The following is a 22,830-nucleotide window of genomic DNA, read 5'->3' on the forward strand; positions in this document are numbered from 1 at the left end:
AGATAAGAGTCAAAGCAAAAAAAAAAAAAAAAAAAACTGATGTGAGTTGAGATTAATGAGAATTAACAGGGAAATAATGCTATTTTCTATGCATTTTTCTAACCTTGAAGAGTAAATCTGATCCATTTAAAAGCTAATCTTACCTAGTGTTCCATTCCCAAAATAAAATTAAAATATTATATATAATTTCTAAATTAACACTTAGCAGACCTATCCTCTCTCTCCTCCAAAACAACACCTAGTTTGCAAGCCATATCTGTAGACAGATTTCAGCAGATAACTGTGTAAAAGATAAGAGAGTGATATTTTCTCTGTTCTTTAAGACTCGCATCCTCCTCTTCTCCCCGCCCCCAGTCAGCTGGGAAACACTCCCAGATCCTTCTCAAGCTTAGTTTGGAAGTAAAGCTCAGCTTTGATAAACACTCAGCCCAGGAAATGCTTTGGATCGTAGACCACTTAGAATACTTAGCTTGTCCTTTCCCAAGACGTCTCTTTTCAAACTCAGTTTGATAGGCGATTTGGCGGTTTTTAAATTTTCACTAAAACCTCCTGGCGCATTGCTGAGAGATAAAATCATAGCAGTCTGGAAACTGTACACATGGTGCAGGGACGCACCACACCCAAGCCAAGCTCCTCAAACTTAAGGGGAAAACTATTCTTCCAACGAGTTCCCAACAGAACTCTGCAGGAACCAGGGAGTGGCAAGGGGAACAGAGTCTCCACTGCGCATCATCTTCACTGCGCCATCTTGGTAGCTGCTTGATACTGTCAGCAACAAACGATGCTGGACACAAGGAAAAGACTAGAAGAACCTGTTTTTAGCATTTTGAAATGTTAGGCCGGGCAAGTGGCTCACGCCTGTAATCCCAGCACTTTGGGAGGCTGAGGCGGGTGGATCATCTGAAGTCAAGAGTTCAAGACCAGCCTGGGCAACATGGTGAAAGTCCATCTTTACTAAAAATACAAAATTAACTAGGCGTGGTGGGCTTATGCCTGTGATCCCAGCTATTTGGGAGGCTGAGGCAGAAGAGTCACTTGAACCCGGGAGGCAGAGGTTGCAGTGAGCCTAGACTGGGCCACTGCACTCCAGCCTGGGCAATAGAGTGAGACTCTGTCTCAAAACAAAAAACAAAACAAAACAAAAAGGCCAGGCACAGCGACTCACACCTGTAATCCCAGCACTTTGGGAGGCCGAGGCGGGTGGATCACCTGAAGTCAGGAGTTCAAGACCGGCCTGGCCAACATGGTGAAACCCCATCTCTACTAAAAAATACAAAATTAGTCAGGCATGGTGGCGGGCACCTATAATCCCAGCTACTTGGGTGGCTGAGGCCAGAGAATTGCTTGAACCTGGGAGGCAGACATTGCAGTGAGCTGAGGTGGCACCATTGCACTCCAGCCTGGGTGATAGAGTAAGATTCCATTTCAAAAAAAAAAAAAAGCGTCAGTGTCCTTGACTGCACTACTAAAAGGCTCACTCCATAGCACTGACGTCAACCATACCACAGGGTTTTTTTTTTTTTTTTTTTAACATAATCATAATTTCACATCACTACTCTATGTCTTTTGGACAACCACTGGTGTTGTACTTGGGAACTGTTCAAAATATCTTGAAGATCCAACAATTGTCTATAGTAGCAAATCCTCTCAACTGGGTTCATGAGTTCAAAGGCTAATGAAGCAGAATCCCAAATGCTGCCTCAAAGTGACAGGCAGGTTCATGAACCTGAACAGAAAGTGAAGCCAAGTTCTTTCACCGAAAGAGAATGGTGGCAAGGCCTGAGGACAGAGCCAAATAGAAACATAGCACAGGGCTAGCCTAAACCAAGAATTCCCAAACTTCTGGAAGTCACCAAAACTTTTATTTATTTTTTTTTTTTTTTAGTGAAACTACAATCACAGAGTGACCTTTCAAAAATATATATGCAATACATAATAATAAGGCAAAGTTTGCTCTGATTTTTAGTAAATAGCCAGTAACGGTGTAAGCCAAGTTATAAATGGCAATAAAAAAATAAATATTATGGCCAGGGTGTGGTGGCTTACGCCTATAATTCCAGCACTTTGGGAGGCTCAGGATCACTAGAGACCAGGAGTTTGAGACAAGCCTGGGCAACACTGTGAGACCCGGTCTCTACAAAAAATTAAAAAATTAGCCAGGCATGATAGGGCACACCTGTAGTCCCAGCTACTCAGGACGTCAAGGTGGGAAGATCTGCTTGAGTCCAGGAGGCTGAGGCTGCAGTGAGCTATGACTGCACCACTGCACTCTAGCGTAGGTGACAGAGACCCGGCCTCAAATAATTCAAAATAGATAGATAGATAAGTATTAGGTTGAAAGAGAGGATGGGAATGTGGGGAGAACAAATATTCTTTTCCATTTTATACGGTTACTCATCTGTATCATAATAAAGCTTGCATCATTTCCCCTCCATGCCACAGCCCTTGAACTGATCACTTTCTGAGAACGTTGGCTAAACATGAGAGCTCCTAACTGAAAGATAGTAAGAGTTTAATCTGGAGACAAAAAGGAAAAGAACTAGATTTAGAAACGATCTTTACTCCAGCTTACAAAGAAGCCAAATATCTTCCCAAAGCAGTTCAACTTTAGTCCACTTGCAAAATACTCTCAGTGAAGCCTTAGGCAAGCCAGCCCCTAACATGTGCTGGGCAACAGCTGGGTGCCAGGTTACTTCACTTGTTCCTTGCAACAACCTGATGGGGTAGGTCTTGTCTGAGGCTTAAAGATGAAGCACACGATTTGGCCAGGGCTACTGGTATGTGGTGGAACTGGGTTGGCTGACTCCATTGCATTTCACCATCTCAAAAATAGGGACAAGAATACGATCTACCTTGTGAGTTTATCAAGAGGAGGAAATATAACCCATAAAAAGTGCTTGGCATCATTGCTGCCTGGCAAATGGTAAAAAGCTTCGATAATTGACAAATAGCTTTATTATTCTTGTCTAAAGTCACCCCCCCTAGCAAGCAGCAGAGCTGAACTGGAAATCCAGGTTAGCAGCACTCTTAAACCCATAGTCCAAGTGGTGGTCACCTTAGAATAGTAAGGCATAGCTTACCAGCTTCGCCCAGATTCCATTTAAAAAGGCCAAAGGGCAGAAGGGGCACTCCAAAGTCCCAACACTCAAGCTTTAATGCTAGCACGTGGCAGAATCTCATTCTAGAATACTTTTGGAGAGACTCCAAGCTTTGGGCATGAAGGTTGTACAGCTCTAGCAAAAGTGATCCAGGGGCAGAACCAAGTGAAGGGAAAACGGGACAGGAGCTTCTACAGAATCTGCCTCTCTACCTGAGCAGTTCCCTTCTGTGCACTTTAGGTTTGACCTACTTTGCCCACAAAAAGATTTTAAGCAGCATCTGATTGTAAATGGAAGTAGGCTCAGTGTCAAAAAGGAAAAAAAAGTCACTACACAAATACTAACTTACCATTGACTGGAGGAGCCACAGTTGGGATCCAATTAGTACTTTTAAGAAGGTTTTAAGAAAGCATGTTACAATAAAGCAGCAAGATACTAAAGCAAGGACATCCAGGGCAGGGCCAGCTAAACCTCCCTCTGAATGCCACTGCGCTTTATCAAGACATCCGTCATCATACAAAAATTTAACTTACTTACAGACACTTCTTATCTACTTGGAGTGGTTTTTCAAGGGCCAAATAGAAACCTGACATTAACTTAGTAACAACGTACAGAATGGATAAACAGTGTTTACTTCCTCTGGTCTCTACCCTGTTTATTATGTCCAGTACTCTACTTGCCAGACACCTAGAACATAGTAGTTATTCAATAAAAATTTTCATTCATTCGTTCATTCATTCATTCGAGACAGGGTCTTACTCTGTTGTCCAGGCTGGAATTCAGTAGCACCATCATGGCTCACTGCAGCCTCAAACTCCTGGGTTCAAGAGATCCTCCTGCCTCAGCCTCCCAAGTAGCTAGGACTACAAGCATGCACCACCATGCCTGGCTAATTTATTGTTTTAGTTTTTTTTTTTAAAGATGGGAGGTTCTCACTATGTTGCCCCAGCTGGTCTTGAGCTCCTGGGTTCAAGCCATCCTCCCACCTCAGCCTCCCGAAATGCTGGGATTACAGGCATGAGTCACTGTGCCCAGCCAATAAATGTTTTTGTTTTTTGTTTTTAAAGAATCTTTGTAAAGCACTTAGTCTAAACTTTGTGCCCAATAAAGGAGTGCTTGTGAAACACCCTAGAAAGACTATCATCCAGCATTTGTGTAAACACAGTAGCACACTTACTTTGTGAATGGGGCCTAATTTATTCCCTCATTAGGTGTTGCTCTGTGTCACCAGCTTCCTTCCCAAGTAGCACAACAGCAGTCACCATCACAGCTCACGTTACCTATACACTTACCCCGTGCACCCTCCCGGCACTTTCCATGGCTAGAAAGTGGCAAAGCCAGGACTGGAACCCAGGCCACTTGCCTCCAGCACCTGGCCCTTCCTTACCACGCTACTCAGTCCCTGGTTTCCATGCTGTCCTCAGGGCATGAAAGGAAAAGTCCCTACTTTCTACCCAGCAGGCCTATAAAATTACAATTTATCATCTCATTTCCTGATCCAATCTCCCCGACATCTCATGACTTCTACAGAAGCCACGTGTCCTCTCTTCCCTCTACCTGCCTGGCACCTCTTCTGTCAGTATGACCTTCAAAGCAGTCAGACTCATGTCCACTTTGTCTTCGCTTATGCTATTACCACGTGGTCTCTCAGCCCACCCAGATCTTTCTAGAGCCAGTTCACATTTGGCCTCCCCAGCAGCTAGACTCAGGGGCGTTTTGTATTGTTACTTAACTATTTAGAGCGAATGTCCCATTTCCCTATGGCTGTTAAGTTTCTCATAGAGACAGTCTTTTTTAATACTCCTCTCTCTTGACTGCAGTATTCAATGAGAACAGGGAGCATGTATGGCTTTGGTATTTACCTTCCTTTAGAATGACTAGAAAATTAATATCAAATTCTAATGCAAAAATTATAAGCCTTAATATTAAGGAATCAAGACTTATTTCAAATAATACTTATTTCTCCTTTATATTTTTCAATAAGCGTATATTCCTTTTTTTCTTTTTTTTTTTTAATTATAGGCTTGGCCAGGTGCGGTGGCTCACACCTGTAATCCCAGCACTTTGGGAGGCTGAGGCACGTGGATCATGAGGTCAGGAGTTCAAGACCGGCCTGGCCAACATGGTGAAACCCCATCTCTACTACAAGTGTAAAGATTGGCCGGGCGTGGTGGCGTGCGCCTGTAGTCCCAGCTACTTGGAGGCTGAGGCAGGAGAACTGCTTGAACCTGGGAGACGGAGGTTGCAGTGAGCTGAGATTGCGCCACTGCACTCCAGCCTGGGCAACAGAGCGAGACACCATCTCAAAAAAATAAATTTTAAAAAAATTAAAAAGTTTAGTTAGAAATTATGTATACAGATATTTGTGTGGTAACACATTGGGATAAGATGCATTGATCTGGTATTTGTATATTTAAAGTTATTATTCTTTAATTAGATGCTCTTTTGTTCTTAAGCTATTTGATAATCTGAACTGGGTTCATTCAAAGTGTTATGAATTTCACAGCTATTAAAAAGAAATTGGCTATATCAGGAGGAGCTGTGTGATGTAGAAACAAATTAACGTAACAGAGTTTATTTCTTGCTCAACTACGTGTTCAGCATAGGCTGGGTCTGAGCAGGGGCCAGGGAGGAAGGGCCGGCTTCGGCTTCACATAATCACTCAGGGATCTAGGCTGATAGAGGCCCCACCACATGACACACAGCTTCTGTCGCAGAGCTGGAGGTTCCTAGTGCTTCAGCCCCGAAGTGGGACACTCACTTCTCACAGTTTGCTAACCAGAAGTAGTTACATGGTCCCACCTAACTGCAAGGTCACGCGGGAATGTTGACGAGCACAGGGATAGTCATTGCATAGTGAAGGTTCCTGCCACGGAGGCAAATCAGGAGGTAAGGATATGGAGAAATCTCTGATCTGTATGTGCAAAAAACAAGTATACAACAATGCATACACAATGCTCCCATCTGTGTTAAAAGAAAAAGAGGGAGGGAGGGAGGGAGAAAAGGACGAGGCATTTAAAAAAATCTCTGGAAGAACACAAGAATACCATAGTAAGAAAAGCTCGGCCGGACGTGGTGGCTCACGCCTGTAATCCTAGCACTCTAGAAGGCCGAGATGGGAGGATCACTTGAGGCCAGGAGTTCAAAACCAGCCTGGTCAACATAGCAAGACCCCATCTGTAAAAAAAATTTTTAAATAAAAAAAAAGAACAGGTCTTTCTCTGGAGCAAGCTGGTTAACAAGGGACAGAGCGGAAAGGAGACTTGTTTTTCACGATAACCCTTTTATACCACATGTATGTATTATCTACTTAAAAATACTAACTCAAATAATTTTTAGGCTTTGAGATATGCACTTCAAATTAACAAGTTGGGGTTTTTTCCTGAATAAAATCCAATTTATTCTAGTATGAGAAATACCAAATCCTTGACTCATACTGCTTGAAGTGAAACACCTGGAGAAACTGTGACAAAATCATATCCTTTTGTAAAGTCTTGCTGAGAGAGCGTGGACTGGCTTGCGTCTATTCTAAATATAAACAACACTACTACACAGGCGATACGAAATGTACTTAAATCGATAAACTGTCTCCTTTTGAGAATAAGTTTACTTTTATTTCAATTCAGGTTCCATTTTCTAAACGAAAACTCCTTTTCTAAAATAAAAATGTATTTTTTGTACCGTTCAGCTGAACCCTATGCAAGATACAGTAAATAAACCCCCTGGGGTTTCCAAAAGCAATAATAATATTGCTGTTTCAGAATGCATTAAGATATGGCATGTACCAGGGTACAGTCTTTTACAAAATTATACCTCAAAACCCTCAAATAATACTTAAATACATCACATGCCAGATGTGCCAGGAGATAGCCTCTGCGGCTTATGACAAGATGACCCAATGGCACATCTGTTCTTCTCATGTGGTTGTCTTAAAAGTAGAATCCTGCTGACATTTGGCTGATAAGATTAAGCCATGAATAATGCAGTCAGTAAACAGGTCAAGGCTCCAAAAAGGCTTCCATAATTCATTTCAATATTAATATCAAAAAGCAAGCCTTTAAAAAAAAAAACCCAGACTTATAATAAACTATCCCATTCATAATATTCTAAATACCAGGCTCCTAAGGGAAATGGCACTCTCATAAGGCTATGTGCTATCCTTGTGGGTTTTACTTCTAAACTTATGCTAAGCGCATTACATAGCAACTTTTTACTCTGCAAGTTGGTCCTTAAATAGCCTGTGACTATCATTCAAGCTCCATAATACACTGTCCACATTTAAATTTTAGTGGAAAATCAACTACCACGCATTGCTTTCAAGTATCAGTATTGTACTTTCTAAACTGAACGTGCTGGGTGTATCAAAGGTGTTTACCTAAGCAGGCTTTCTGCCAGTAGTTCCTGCTACTCTAAGAGGTTACAGGCACTACCATTTAGCCTGCCTTTACCTCCCAAACAGGTTTATTCAAGCAATAGGAACAATTTCCAAAAATATGTCTCATATTTTTTCTAAATTGCTGAAGAAAAGTAAATAACTGAAGTTGCCAAGCCAATCTTGGGTGTCATATAATCCATTATTTAAGCCTACAGAATAAATTAGTGATTATTAAATTTCCAGTGTTGCAACACATGAGGCCAAATTCCATGTTAAGTTTAGAACAAAAACAAAAATGAAAAGAAACTTTAGATCATACTCTATTATGTTTAAACCAAGACAGATGGTGTATATTTATGGGTATGCAAACAATTCCCAGGACTTCCAAGTCAGAGGCAGCCCTAAAACCGTATATCATTGATTTCAAGACACATTTTTTCATATTTTTTGAAATCCTCCAATGAATCACATTTTGCAATCCAATTACCTGTGTTTCTTTTTAAGCAGTACATAAAACAATGACATGACTTGCAAGTGGTCATCTTAGACTCATTGAAATAAGACCATGTTACTATTAGCTAACACATACTGAACACATTACGTACCAGACAGTGCATGTGGATTTTCAGACAGTCTCACTCTGTCACCCAGGCTAGAGTAGAGTGCAGTGGCACAATCACAGCTCATTGCAGCCTCAGCCTCTTGAGCCCAAAAAATTCTCCCACCTAAGCCTCCCAAGTAGCTTGGACTACAGGTGTGCACCACCACGCCCAGCTAATTTTTTTTTTTATTTTTGTTGAGATGGGGTCTTGTTGTATTGCCCCAGCTGGTCTCAAACTCCTGGGCTCAAGTCATCCTTCCACCTCAACCTCCCCAAATATTGGGATTACAGGTATGAGCCACTACTCCCAGCCTTCCCCCACTTTTATAGCTAAGGAAACTAAGAAATGAAGTCATTTGTGTAAAGGCACAGGCTGGCTCCAGCCCAGCCCTTAATCATTCCACCTCACTGATTCCACCGACGGAAGAGCTTGGGGGTCTGTAGGATTCAATCATTCCTGGAACACAGGTTCGAACTTCAGCAAAGCATCTTACAAGAACTTTTTTTTTTTTTTTTTTTAAGAATATAGAAGTGAAAATACAGAGCTCCAGATATAAAGAACAGACATTAATTCAAAGAATTTATTATAGGGTAGGGCTGGTAATCACTTATCTTATAAACATTATATTATTGCATAACAACTAAATTATTTTTCTTTCTACACATCCTGAATTCAATTTACAGATAATTAGCATGTATTTTTCTTTCTTAAAACTGCCCTGTTATCTCTAGAGAAACAATTTAAGAATGTATTCCCATAATCTGTACCCGAATTTTGTTTAAAAATACTCCCAAATAGGCTGGATATAGTGGCTCACACCTGTAATCCCAGCACTTTGGGAGGCCAAGGCGGGCCAATCACATGAGGTCAGGAGTTCAAGACCAGGCTGGCCAACATGGTAAAACCCCATCTCTACTAAAAATACAAAACATTAGCCAGGCATGGTGGCATATGCCTGTAGTTCCAGCTACTCGGGAGGCTGAGGCATGAGAATCGCTTGAACCCGGAAGGCGGAGTTTGCAGTGAGCTGAGATTGCACCATTGCACTCCAGCCTGGACGACAAGAGTGAAACTCTGTCTCAAAAAAGAAAAAAAAAAAAAAAAAGTCCGAAATAAAATAACATTATACAACAATCCAGTAACATTCTGCAGTACAAACTGACAACAAAATTTATGAGGCTAAGTTCACGTATAAAGGTACCACTCCTAACCCTTGGTCAAAAATTCTTGGCACTTTTACCAAAATATATCTTTTGCTTCATACTACCACAAAGAAGGTATACCTCTTTTTCAGAAGTGCATTAAATGGTAGCTGTACCTTCCTTTGACTCAGCATAATGAAGCTAACATTATAAATTTTAAAAGAAAACAATGGGTGTCATCTAGTCATTTATTGATTGCCCACCTGGCATCCACATTCCTGTTCCTCCAAATAACCCAAGTCTGTATTGTGAGTGGGACTAATCCCTGATTAGATTCAAAGATGGAACCTGATTGTCCAACTAGCACATCCCATCATCCCAGCCACAGTGGTTAGTTCAGCAATGAACACTTGACCCAAATTAGGCCAATGAGACAAGAGGATTTGACTCCAGGCCTTCTATCCCAGGACTGAGCTGTTGAAGAAGCAGACTTTTAACTTTTCTGGTGGATTTAAAGCTGCAAGCAAACAGCCACGGAGCTGCCGGCAGCCACCTTTTGAGCACAAGGGGAAGACATGGTCATGAATGGTGCTGAGGTCACAACACTGAGATACCGAGAGAAACCAGGTCCTTGCTTTGCCACAGGAATGACTTGCGCTTTTCAGTGAATTCACTAAAATTCTCTCTACTGAGCCAATTTAACCTAGGTTTTCTGCTACTTACATCTGAAGGTATCCTGCTTTTAAACAACAGCAACATTAGAAAGTGCGATATTGTAAATAAAAGACAGAACTAAAAATGGGGAAATTAGTTGAAGAAAGGAGGCAGGGTGAAAACCAATGAACACCCTCCTCACCCGACCTGAGAATTTAATTATCTTTATTATCAGGGAAAGAAACAATCAGACTGTGATCTGATGCAGCCACCGAGACTACAAGGAACACTAAGGGACCTGGTAGGAAAGAATCAAGGAAATGGGTAGGCGGATGGTTCTTGCCTGCAATCCTATACTTTCGGAGACCGAGATGGAAGGATCACTTGAAGCCAGGAGTTCTGGACAAGCCTAGGCAATATAGTGAGACCACATCTCTACAAAAAGTTTAACAATTAGCTGGGCATGCTGGCTCATGCTGAGGTGGGGGATGACTTGAGCCCAGGAGTCTGAGGCTGCAGTGGGCTATGACTGTGCCATTGTACTCCAGCCTGGGCGACAGAATAAGATCCTGTCTCAAAGAAAATGTAGTGAAAAGGAAGGAAAAGAGGCCCTTTCTGCTACAAAATGCAGGAAGGAAAGAAAGAGCGAGAGAGAGAGAGACGACTTAGCAGGAGATAAGGCTGTGGGGTAAGGTGAGAAAAAGAAGCCTTCCCCAGGTCTCTCCCAAGCAGTCAGGTCCAGTATTCACAGCCTGAAAATGGGAAACGCTATTCAAGAGGTAACCGCAAAGCTTGGGCAAGGGGCAAATGAGTGATGTCTCTCCAGCCCAAACAGTTATCCCCAACAGCCCTGAGGGAGAGGCTAAGGAAAAGACCAGGAAACCAAAGGCTACGAAGATGCACCAAATTCCAAAATTAAAATTTCAGGCTTTGGATCAAGCCCCTGGAATAGCCCAGAAGCCCAAGATACAGTAGACTCGGCTTTTAGGGTATCACATAGTCAAAGAAACCCCAAGCCTGGCTGACAACAACCTGTAATTGCTTGATCTCTAATCCCCGCTCATATAACAAGAAGTGGCTATGAACACAATGCTGCCTCCGAGAGAGGTGTCCTCCGATGCCCAACTCAGAGGCGACCAGGAGATCCAATAAACAAGGAGGGCATTAATCCTCTCATTCACCAGGTATTTGTGAGCACCAGCAGGTGCCAAGCAGTGTTTAAGGGGATACAGAAGTAAACAGACAGCAAGGACCCTAGCTTCACGGAACCTGACTACCAAAAGCAGAGACAGAAAATAAATATTGATTGGACATTGGTAGATGGATGATGGCCGAACAACCAAACAAAAATACCATGAAGCGGTGAGTGCTGTGAAGACAGCAGAATAGTCTGCCTGGTGGTGAGTGAGGGAGCGACTATGATGGGATGGTCAGGGAGGGTCTCCTTGAGCTGATGATATTTATTTACGCTGAAGGCCTGAATGACAGGAAGAAGCCATTGAGAAGTGGAGAGGAAGAGTATCATAACATCACACAGACACACGGACACACACACACACACACACACACACACAGAGGACTAATTCACACAAAAGCCCTTAAGCAGGATTAAACTCACCACATTTAAGGACTGGGGTGGAGAATAAGGCAGAACCTGGCACAGAGGCGGCCAGAGAGGAAGATGGCAGGATCAGAGAGGGCGTTTGATTTTATTCTGAGCAGGAAGCTGCTGGAGGGCTTTAAGGAAGGAAATGACACGATCTGATTTATGCTCTTAAAAGATTTGGCGATTACAGTTTAGTAGCTGCCAGGGTCCCAGGGACTGGGGAGGGGTGGATGCAGCTAGAAAGGGATAGCTCCAAGGAGCCTGGGGTGATGGTGCAGCTGGGCATCTTGACTGCAATGGTGGTGACATGAATTTGTACATGGGATCAAACTGCATAGACTGTTACACACACACACAGTGCACACAAAGCCACACCCACACACAGGGCACACAGAGCTAGTGAAATCTGACTAAGCTCTGGATTGCACCAATGTAAACAGTTTCCCGGGGCTTTTTGCTTGTGTTATTTTGCCCTTTTTCCCAATCCTTAGAACGTGTGAACAGGTTCCTGGTTTTGATATTACACCATAATTATACAAAACACTAAAATTGGGGGAGGCTGAGTGAAGGGTACACAGGACCTCCCGGTACATTTCTCTCCCATCTCCTGTGAATCTATCATTACTTCAAAATTAGAAAAAAAAAAAAAAGATTTCTAAGGCTGCCATTTAAGGTATAGATTGGAGAAAGTAGGAAGTAGAAGCGCAATGTGTCACACCAATCCACACTCAAGGAAAGGATTAAAATGAAAAAGAAAACACCCAGGTTGGCAAAGGAGCACCTGGAACTCTCATATGCTACTGGTGGAAAATGTAAATTGGTACAACCACTTTGGAAAAGCATTTGGCAAGTTTCACTACAGTTGAACATATGCCTATTCCACAGTCCAGTTATTCTACTCGTGAGTACACACCCAACAGAAGTGTATGCAAATACTCACCAAAAGACACATACATGAAAATGCCAAACGGCACTAGTCTTAAAAGCCAAAACTAGAAAGGACTCTGCCCATCAACAGGTAAAGGGATAAATTTTGGTATATGCCCATAATGGGATACTGAACAGCAAAGAGAATGACTGATGTACAATCACACATAACGATATGGATAAATCTCACAAAAATAACAGTGAACTAAAGAAACCAGTTGCATGCGGTGTGATTCCATTAATACAAAGTTCAAAAACAGGCCGTTACAAGTCAGGACTGTGGTTATCTTTGGGGGTTTCAGGGAGGCAGAAAGTGAGAAGGAGGTATTTTCAGGATTGTGGGGATGTTCCAAGCACCAGCAATATTCTATTTCTTGACCTAGATCAGGAAAAGTGCTTCTCCACTACTTTTTTTTTTTTTTTTTTTTTTTTTTTTTTGAGACAGGGTGTCGCTCTGTAAGGCTTAATGTGCCTTATTTCCAGAGTTTTTTTTGGTTTTGTTTCGCTTTTTTTTGCAAATTCTACTCCTGAGCAATTTGTTTATTTTTCTCTTTTCCCCAATCCTTAGAATCTGTGAGCAATTTCCTGGTTTTGATATTATACCAGAGTTTTACAACGGCCTAAAACTTAAACCCATGTGTATAGGTATTTCCTCACCAGGCTCAAGTGAGGAACCATGTGAGAACCCTTTGGAGACTATGAAACGCTGTACAGACGTGAGGCATTAGTGTCACTGACAGGTATGAACAGGCAGCAAGCAGGTCTCACCTCTACAATTTGTAGGTAATATATGTAGAAATAAAATAGAGTAAACTTTGGATTTTTTACCCCAAAGACCTAAAAGGGGAAAAAAGTCAATATATGACATTGAGGTTACCATGTTTTCTACTTCTCCAGAGTCAGATGCCAATATTGCTTTTTAAAGCACTTCTAAAATTAAAAATAATCCCTTCAAAAAGTTCATGGCAAACATGTTGACTATAAATACTTGGAAAAATACTAAATTATTATTAATGGCTTATGCAAATGAGCATTTTGCTCCTACTTTAGGGATGAGATTATTTTATAAAAATAGGTCAGTGATAACCGTAAATGACATTCTAAATAAATTACGTAAACCACTATTATTCAGAACCAAACCTCAGTTTTTTTAAAGAACTCACTATATAAACAAGATCTAAGGTCTCCAAATTTCTTAATCTGAAAGTAATCATTTTGCCTTATTTTAATATGATAGAACAAGCTTTTTTGGGGGGGTCAGGCATCTCGCTATCATATAATAAACATACTCTCTGGGAAAATAAGTCTGTTCAGAACTATAAGACGAGTAGCCAAGAATTTTATTCTGTAGAACCCAGGAGTCTTCCAAGTGAGGAAGTCCTTATAAACATGAGTATATACTTTGAAATGCTATAATATTTTAGCCTTTTAAAATACATTCGGCACAATCATTTTGATTTTTCAGAATGTCTACATTTCAAAACAATTCCTACTGGCAGTTAGTGTACTTACTAGTTGCAGTAAGAAATTCTTATCTATTTAAGAGCTTTTTAATCTTTTTAATTGTCGAAAAGCAATATACGCTCAAGAGGGGGAGGGAAGGGAGGAGATTAAATATTACAAAAGGCATATAATGAAAAGTTGCCCTCTCTTCTCTCTTTTCTCTCCTCTCTCCCTCTCTCCTCTCTCTCTTTCGTCTGAAGAGGAGAACAGGAGAATCTCTTCAGAAGAAATCAACAGTCAACATCTTCCAGTCATATTCTATACAGACCTATCTATAAATTTCCCCCTTTATTTTTATTTCTTGTTTTATTATTCAAATAGTACACACACTAGTCTCTGTTTTGAATCACACTTTTTCCCCCCACTCAATAATGAATCTTGGAGAATGTTCCATATCAGAATATAAAACGCTATCTTACTATTTTAAAGAGCTACGCATCACTGGGATACACAACAATTTACTTAACTGGTCCCTGCTGATACACACTCACGTTGATTTCAGTCTTTTGTAATTTCAATCCATGCTGCAATGATTTTGCATACCAGACTTTACATAAATGTGTGAATACACCCATAAAAGTCCGACATGTAGACTTGCTAGATCAAAGACCATAAACATGTATGATCTGATAGATAGTACCAAACTGAACTGTACCTACTCTATCAATTTATATTCTCAACCACCAGGGTAAAAGACCTGTTCTTCCACACCCTTGTCTCATCACAGAAAATTTTCAAACTGTTTGGTCTGCCATTCTTCTAGATGAAAAATTGTTTCATTCTTACTTTTAATTTGTAGTTTGTTTAGTACGAATAGGGCTGATTATCAATGAAAAATAATTTCTTAAAGAAAGAAAATGGGCATTAGAGAGAACAGGGCACAGTGGCATATACTTGTAGTCCCAGCTACCCAGGACACGGATGTTTGCTTGAGCCCAGGAGTTCCAGGCTGCAGTGAACTATGATCACACCAGTGTCCTCTAGTCTAGCCTGGGCAACAGAGCAAGACCCCATCTCTAAAAAAGAAAAGGAAAGGAAAGAAGAGAGAAAATAGGGTTGTCTTTTCACATGTTTCAAATCCATTTCTGTTTTCTTTTCTGTGAATTGCCCATATCCTTTGCCTATTAGGTACTGGCCTTTCCCTAATTGAGTTTGAAGGCTCTTTATATGTTAGGAAAACCACACTTTCATTTTCATATCCATCATAGATTGTTTTTCCTAGGTTGTCTTTGCATGTTGATTTTATCCTATTTTTGCCATGGAGCAATTTTCCATCCAGCTAAAGTTTTTTTATTATTTATCATTGTTTTTCAGCTGATCTTTTGGGCTTTTAAAGATATAACATAACATCTGTAAATAACAGCAATTTTGTTTCCCGCTTTCTGATGTCTTTCTCTAGTTATTAATAGTAACTATTTTGACAGTGTACATCCCTGCATTGTTCCTGATTTTAATGGGAATGCTTCCACAATTTCATCATTTAAAGATGATGCGGGCTAGGTGCAGTGGCTCATGCCTATAATTATAGCACTTTGGGAGGCTGAGGCAGGTAGACTGCTTAAGCTCACGAATTCAAGACCAGCCAGGCAACATGGCCAAACCCCTTCTCTACCAAAGCTACGATGATTAGCCGGCCATGGTGGCACATGCCTGTAGTCTCAGCTACTTGGGAGGCTGAGGTGGGAGGATCACTGGAACCCAGAAAGTAGAGGCTGCAGTAAGTCATGATCATGCCACTGCACCCCAGCCTGAGTAACAGAGCGAGACCCCGTCTCCAAACAAAACAAAAAATAAACATGAGGCTGTCCCATGGCACATTACCTGGCCTGGGAAAAACATAAAATAAAATAAAGATAATGCTGGTTTTGGCTTCTAACACTATTTCTCTAAGGAACTTTCTGAATACATAGAGAATTTATCAATTCATTGTATTATTTTTCCATGTTCATTAATCGGTTCTATAGATTTTCTTCAATGTAAAAGTACATTATTAGCTTTATTATTTACCTGGTTATTTAGGAATAAGAAATAACAGGAATCTATGACCGTATTCACATTGTGATACTCTATAAATAATTCATAAAATATTTAATCCATCTCTAGCAGGTCCCTTTGTAATCTAAAAAGACAGATCTCTGGCATTAAAGATAGGAAAACTGAATCATGAAACGATTATAGCTCTATGCACCCCCTCCCCTTTCTTCACTGTGGTACTTGTGTGAATTAGAAATCAAATTCAGACCTTCTGATCCCCAATCCAGTGTTGGAGCCATAAGAAACCATCATGCCCTTTAGAAAACTCAGCGGATGCCCAGCGTACAAAGAAGAACACAGGCTGCCGTCTACAATCTGCAGCTTCATGACATGCTCTTACAGATGCCTGAAAGCAAGCCCCAAGTTGGGCTCAGGAGCTTAAAACATCTGAAATGCATCACCCAGCAGCCAGGAGGATAGGTTCCTGTTCAGTGATAAACGATGTTGCTGACATTCCTCAGCCAATTAGAATTCCTTTCAGCTGCAGTGGAGGTGAACACAGCTGGAATTACAGAGTGGGGCGCGTCACCAGACAGGCTCATTGTACATTATTTAAGCCTTGTTTTAAAAGAATACAAGGATTTTCCCCCCATTAGTCCAGAAATGTGGAAACAACATTCCACTTGGTTTAAATATCTAAATGAATTAAATTGCATCTGCAGACAAAACAGTAATACTGACATTTTAAAAAGAAGATATGCCCAAGCCACATGGCTATGTGCTTTTGTTTTTTAAACACAGCTCCATGGCTTTCCTTTAACTAGAAAGGCCTTAGGGACTTTAGTCAGTCAGAATGAGTTCCCTGGACAAGAAGCTAATTTAGGTTGGAGGCTTTCACTTACAAACTCACTCACAAAATAACAAACCAGTAATTTAACTTGTTCAGTGACCAAAAAAAAAAAAAATTGTATATTCCTTATTTGTTTTTTAAAAAGTAGCCTCTAAAATGGTTTTGAAATTATAAAAAACTGATCCAAATAAGCATCCTATAAGTTAGCTTTCTTACCCAGCAAATCAGAGCATGGCGAAGATACCAATTTCTTTCATCCATTTGAGGCTTTTCTGAACCACTCAATAAAATGCACAATTCAGCTATTTTAACTGTTAACCAGTGCCCACAATGTTGTACAAAACAGCCAGTCTAGTTAACTGGATCACTGAGGTGATATTGAAACATTATTTGTCTTTTTGTCTTTTTTTCTTTCTTAATCCATGAGGAAATATTTCATAAATAACACAGCCTCCAAAACCTCCTTTCTTTCACCCAATGTTCCACACTAGAACCTGACATTGTGCCTGAACCAAGAAAATGAAAATTTGTGAAAGAGAAAGAAAAACCCAACATTCCGAAATCACTTTTGTATGTCGTTTAAACTAAGACTAGAGGGTTTAAACTCTGACAGATGGGCTTGAAGTAAAAAAGTTTGATAAATCACAACTACTGTAAAAATGGAGATAGAAATAAAGCATATGAAAAATTTCATGTCTAAAGTCAGTTGGGTGGGCCAAGAAGATTAAAAGGAAAAAAAAAATGTATTTGAAAAAAGAAAGTTGTTTTAAAAGGCAACGCAAATGTGATCAAATCACAAAATCAATGATAAAAACCTCTATTTGGCAGAATGGGATTCTTCTTAAAGTATAATTGCAATTCAAGTTTTGCAACAGCATTTGTTCTAACCCATCCTACACCTTCCAATAATTCAGCTCAAAGAACTGCCTTAACTGTATTTTCCTAAACTTGAGGCAAACCCTAAGGAAAATGTAAATGCAAAGGGAGCTAAAAACTGACCACTTACTCCGTCTTATCACAACAACTGTGTTATATGGTTTTTGAAACAAAAGTTTGGCCTGCCTTACATAAGTGAGGTTCTTAGCTGGTACAAATTGACAAAGTCAACAGTCTTAACAATTTTCTTAATCTTTCTTGAGAAACTTAACTATTTTGAATCAATTGAGACACCTATAATTGATGAATCAACGTCATCAACAGCTATTACTACAACTATTTCACTCAAAGTTGCACCATCTGAATGCCAAAACACAAGTCACCCTTGTATCTCATGTGCTACAATTTAAAAAACAACCTCATATTTCCACATGCTATGAAGGAAAGCCTCTTTGTCCCTCTCTATTTGGAATTAGAGTTTTTCTTACTTCACAATATGTAGTCATGCTCCAAAAGATATAAAAACACCAAGACATCTGAGAGTATTTCAATGCATAAAAGCAAAAAAAGTTTAGGCACTTGGTATTTCAACTAATTGGTTGACATTACAATAAAATTTAATTTTCCTGAAGAGCATCGTAGAACCCTGAATTCCATTCTTTTACCTAAAGTGGCCTAAACAATGTGTCTGGGATTCATTTGTGTACCACATAAGAACAAAGTTTTTGCAAAACCTGCTTGATTCTTCAATCAAAATGTTTCTAAAGTGTTTGATTTGCCAGTGAACTCCAATGACTACAAGATAATGCTCTTTAACAAAGATCACTTGATTCTGGATATATTATGCCCCCAAACCTACTGAAACAATTTAAAAACTATTTTCCTACTAAAATACCACAAAAACATTCATTAAAATGATATTATTTTAAATATAAAGGTTCAAATATTCTTCTGTTTAGACCAGGTTGCCAAAGCAGTTCAACATATTATCCAACAGTTTTCAAAAACAATCTCACATGAAGAAATAAAGTCATAAATGTAATCAATACACAAAATTAATGCTTGGCATAAATCAAACACATGTGCTACACTCCAACACACTTTTCTGAATATCAGGATTAAGAACACTAGTAAGCCTAAGTGCCCAACGGTGATTTGAAATAAGTAGGTAGCCAAATTGATATGTCCTGTGAGAAGGAGGATCAAAGAGTATTATAACAGAGCTGAAATCTCATTTGATATATAAAGAAACTGAGACCCAAAAAGGTTAAATAACTTGTTCCCTAACACATAGTTAATGAGAGATCTGTCTAGAATCCAGGTCTCCTAACTCTAAATCTAATGCCCTATTCACCCCCAAATAGAATTGTGGACCCCAAAGTTCTAAATGTAGTCTCTTCAGCTTTTTTTTTTCTTTTTTTTTCTTTTTGAGACAGAGTCTCGCTCTGTCACCCAGGCTGAAGTGCAGTGGCGCAATCTCGGTTCACTGCAAGCTCCACCTCCCGGGTTCAAGCTATTCTCCTGCCCCAGCCTTCCAAAAAGCTGGGACTACAGGCGCGTGCCACTACCCCCAGCTAATTTTTTGTCTTTCTAGTAGAGACGGGGTTTCATCCATGTTAGCTAGGATGGTCTCAATCTCCTGACCTCATGATCTGCCCCATCTCAGCCTCCCAAAGTGCTGGGATTACAGGCGCGTGCCACCACACCCCGCTAATTTTTTGTATTTCTAGTAGAAATGTGATTTCACCGTGTTAGCCAGGATGGTCTCAATCTCCTGACCTCGTGATCCGCCTCAGCCTCCCAAAGGGCTGGGATTTCAGGTGTGAGCCACCGCGCCCAGCCATCTTCACTCTCTTTGCACTGAATTTCGCTCTGTGTATGTTCATTGACTGGTTGAAATATCCCTCATTTTTTTAAAGTTCTTTTTTTTTTTTTCAAATATCAAACATGGAAATAAACTCTGCAACCTGTAACAAAAGTATTCAACTTCTGAAAGATTGTTACTCAATATCCCAGAAGTGAGAGTTCAAACTTCCCGTAACCAAAAAGATGAGGCCAAAACCTATTCCGCTGTCAACAAACTTTCTAGTTCAAACCTTCCGAGGTAAACTAAGGTTCCATGTACTGGCATTGCATGTGTACACCATCACCGCTAAACCGCAATCGTATTGTAAGGATGATCGCACTCACAGATCCTCTCAAACCATTCATAACATCTACTGAAAGGGAAAGGGAAAGGGAAAAGGTGTTTCAGAAAGAACACTCATCACCTGACCCTTCCCTATCAAATGTCATCCAAAAATTCCTGAAAGCATTCTTGCATCGATAATCTAAATTCCTGAATCCAAAAATAATTTGGGAGGAGGACAAACCAAGTCCTCCCTTTCAAGACCCAGGCTTGGCAACTAGGATTAATTAATATATATATACCGGACATAAACATTTCAATTAAAACCTATTCCTTCTAAAACACTCATCATATTTCTAACAAAACACAAAATCAGTTGCTTTCGCTTTTAACAAGATAACTGAAACCAATATGTCAATTACAGACTGAGTTGTAAATCAGAACCAAGTTAACAGCTTTCCAAGTATTACAATCTCAAAAATGTTACTTTTATGTTACCACATAAATAAAAACGTATCTACATTGTATCTACAGAGTGAGAAGTGTTTCCTATCAGCCCTGGCTTGAAGAAATCTATTTCCCCAGAAGCAAAGATCCCAGAGGAAACTACCTCCTACATTACAAAACCAGGGTCTGGGTCTGGGTCTGGGTCCAAATCATTATCTCATATCTTTATACAAAAAACAAAACCTTCTCTTAAGACAAAAGTTAGGCCATGCAACAACTATGGGCTCTCAAAGTAAATTTTAGTTTTCAAAAAATTACCCATTGCTTGCATGGATTTTACCGATGACTTTATGGCTGCGCATCTGCCATAAAGTGTTCAAAACGCTCATTCTCTCTTTGAAAGGACCTGCCCAGACCAGGACTTTGGAGTTCTCACCCGACTGAGCCACTGAACAGAAAAATCCAGGGGAAAATCCCTGACGGGGATTAGAATGAACTTTTTAGTTTCTTTCCAGAGCTGGAAACATTCGAGTTTGGAAAGTCCCGGAGCAGAGCCACATTTGCAACACGGCCATCCTGCTTTAGGGATGAATTGAAACTGGGAAGACAGTAGTACCAAGGAGAGTGAGAAAGGGAAGACGAGGATGCAGCCTGGTCCAGAACCTCTGGAGCCCGCTGGGGAGACAGGTTGGCATCACATCCACTCCACCAAGTCGCAGGCCCACGGCAGAGCGTTGCGCTCACCCTTGAAGGTGGCACTACAGAGCCACCCAGGAAACACGGGCTTTTCACTGAAGACGAAATGAATCAAGGAGCTTGCGTGTGGGCAGCTTCCAAAGCCTCCAGTGTGGGAGTGGGGATCAGCGTCTCACGGGCGCTCAGGGTTGCTAAGTGTGAGGGTGATGGTGAAACAAAATGCAGAAAAGGTAAAAATTGAAGAAGCCGAGTCAAAAGTAGCTAGCGGTCTGGCCTAAGAGACAGGAAGTGGCCCAGACTGAGACTGACGAGGGCTGGACCAGGGGGAAGTGAGGAGAGCAGGACTGGGAGCAGCTACAAGATAGGATTGAGGAATTTCAGGCTGAAGGAAAGAAAGGGTGGAGGCCCAGCCAGACAGCAGTGAGGGGGCGGGGCTAGGTAGGAATGAGGGCGGGGCTTGAAAGTGGGGGCGGGGCTAGTGGAAGAAGGAAATGAGGACGGTGTAGGGGGTGAGGGAGAAACGAAAAAGGATTGAGGGGGTGAGAAGCGGGTGGGTGGGGGCAGGAGGGTAGAAGCAAGGGGCAAGTGGAAGGGGAGACAGCAAAAGAGAGGATGGAAGTGGGGGAGAAGCGGGTGGGAAGGACCAGGAGGATGAAGGGAGGGAGCAGGTGGGAGGGGAAACAGGAAAGCAAGAGAGAGGATGGGAAAGTGGTGAGAAGTGAGGGATGGGACCAGGGGAACAGAGGCGAGGCCAGGAGGGAAAAGCGAGGGGGCAGGTGGGCGGAGAGGTTGGGAAGCGAGGAGAAGGATGGAGGGGGTAAAAACGGCGGAGGAGAGAAAAAAAGGAGAGAAGCAAAGGGACTGGGCCAGGAATGAAGAAGCGAGGGGGTGGGACCAGGAAGAAGTGAGGGCCGAGGCTAGGAAAGAAGTGAGGAGGCGGGACCAGGAAGAAGTGAAGGCTCAGGCTAGGAAAGAAGTGAGGGGGCGGAACCAGAGAGAAGCAAGGGAGCCGGACCCAGGGAGAAGCGAGGGGGCGGGGCCAGAGAGAAGTAAGGAGGCGGGGGCAGACAGGGGCGAGGGGGCGGGGGCGGGGAGGGGCGAGGGGGCGGGTGGGGGGGGCGGGGTAAAGGTGGGGAAATGAGAAGAACACCAGGGAGCGGGGCCTGGAGGGAGAAGCGAGGGGTCAGGTGTTAGGGAGAGGAAGGGAAGCGAGAGGCAAGGGGTGGAGCCGGGGAGAGGTGAGGGGACAGGGACTGGAAGGTGATGCAAGGGGCGGGGCCAGGGAAGGAGATACAAGGGGCGGGGCCAGGAATGGAAATGAGAGGGGCGGGGCCAGGACGGAGACGCGAGGGGGCAGGTGCGGGGGAACGGGAGACAGAAGGGCCGCGAGCGGCCAGGGGGCGGGGCCGGGCAACGGCGAGGGGGCGGGGCCGGGAGGGAGAAGCAAGGGGCGCACGCCGAAGGGGGTGACGAGGTCCTGGGACAACGGCCGGCGTGGGGGAGGGCCGCTTCCAAGGGCGCCCGGCGGGGAATTCCAGGGAGGGCGAGGGGGCGCAGGGGCGCAGGGGCGCGGGTGGGCCTCCCGCCGGCCGTACCTGTCAGACGGATCTTGATGCTGGAGCCGTTCCTGCGTGTCCCGGGGTTCGACATCTCCCGCCAACGATCGGGCAGCCGCGGATCCAGCGCCGCCGCCCCCCGGCCCGGCCCGGCCCGGCCCCGCCGCCGCCGCCTCAAGGTTACGGCTCCGGGCTGGGCGCCGGGGTCCGAGCCGGGACACAAACTCCGCGGCCCAGGCGTCCGGGCGGCAGGCGGATGGTCGAGCCGGGAGATCGGCGCTCGCTGAGGCGCTCTGACCCTCGCTCCTCCCAGCCGAGCCCAGTCCCGAGCCGCCGCCGCCGCCGCCGTCGCCGCCTCCACCACCTCAGAGCCGGACGCCCGCCGCCCTCGCCGCT

General features: G+C 42.6%; 1 protein-coding gene across 3 annotated transcripts in view; it reads right to left on the reverse strand.

Moving 5' to 3' along the window:
* Positions 1-22,824, reverse strand: part of SMURF1 (SMAD specific E3 ubiquitin protein ligase 1) — a 125,744-nt gene extending 102,920 nt beyond the window's left edge. For all 3 annotated transcript variants that reach the window (XM_026447615.1, XM_026447614.1, XM_026447616.1), the window contains exon 1: positions 22,474-22,824. In XM_026447615.1, the coding sequence (XP_026303400.1) occupies positions 22,474-22,528 (55 nt within the window). In that variant the 5' untranslated portion in view covers positions 22,529-22,824. The remainder of the gene's footprint in view (positions 1-22,473) is intronic.
* Positions 22,825-22,830: the final 6 nt, after the last annotated feature.

The sequence above is a fragment of the Piliocolobus tephrosceles genome, chromosome 8 (assembly GCF_002776525.5).
Source record: "Piliocolobus tephrosceles isolate RC106 chromosome 8, ASM277652v3, whole genome shotgun sequence".
Taxonomy (NCBI): Eukaryota; Metazoa; Chordata; class Mammalia; order Primates; family Cercopithecidae; genus Piliocolobus; species Piliocolobus tephrosceles.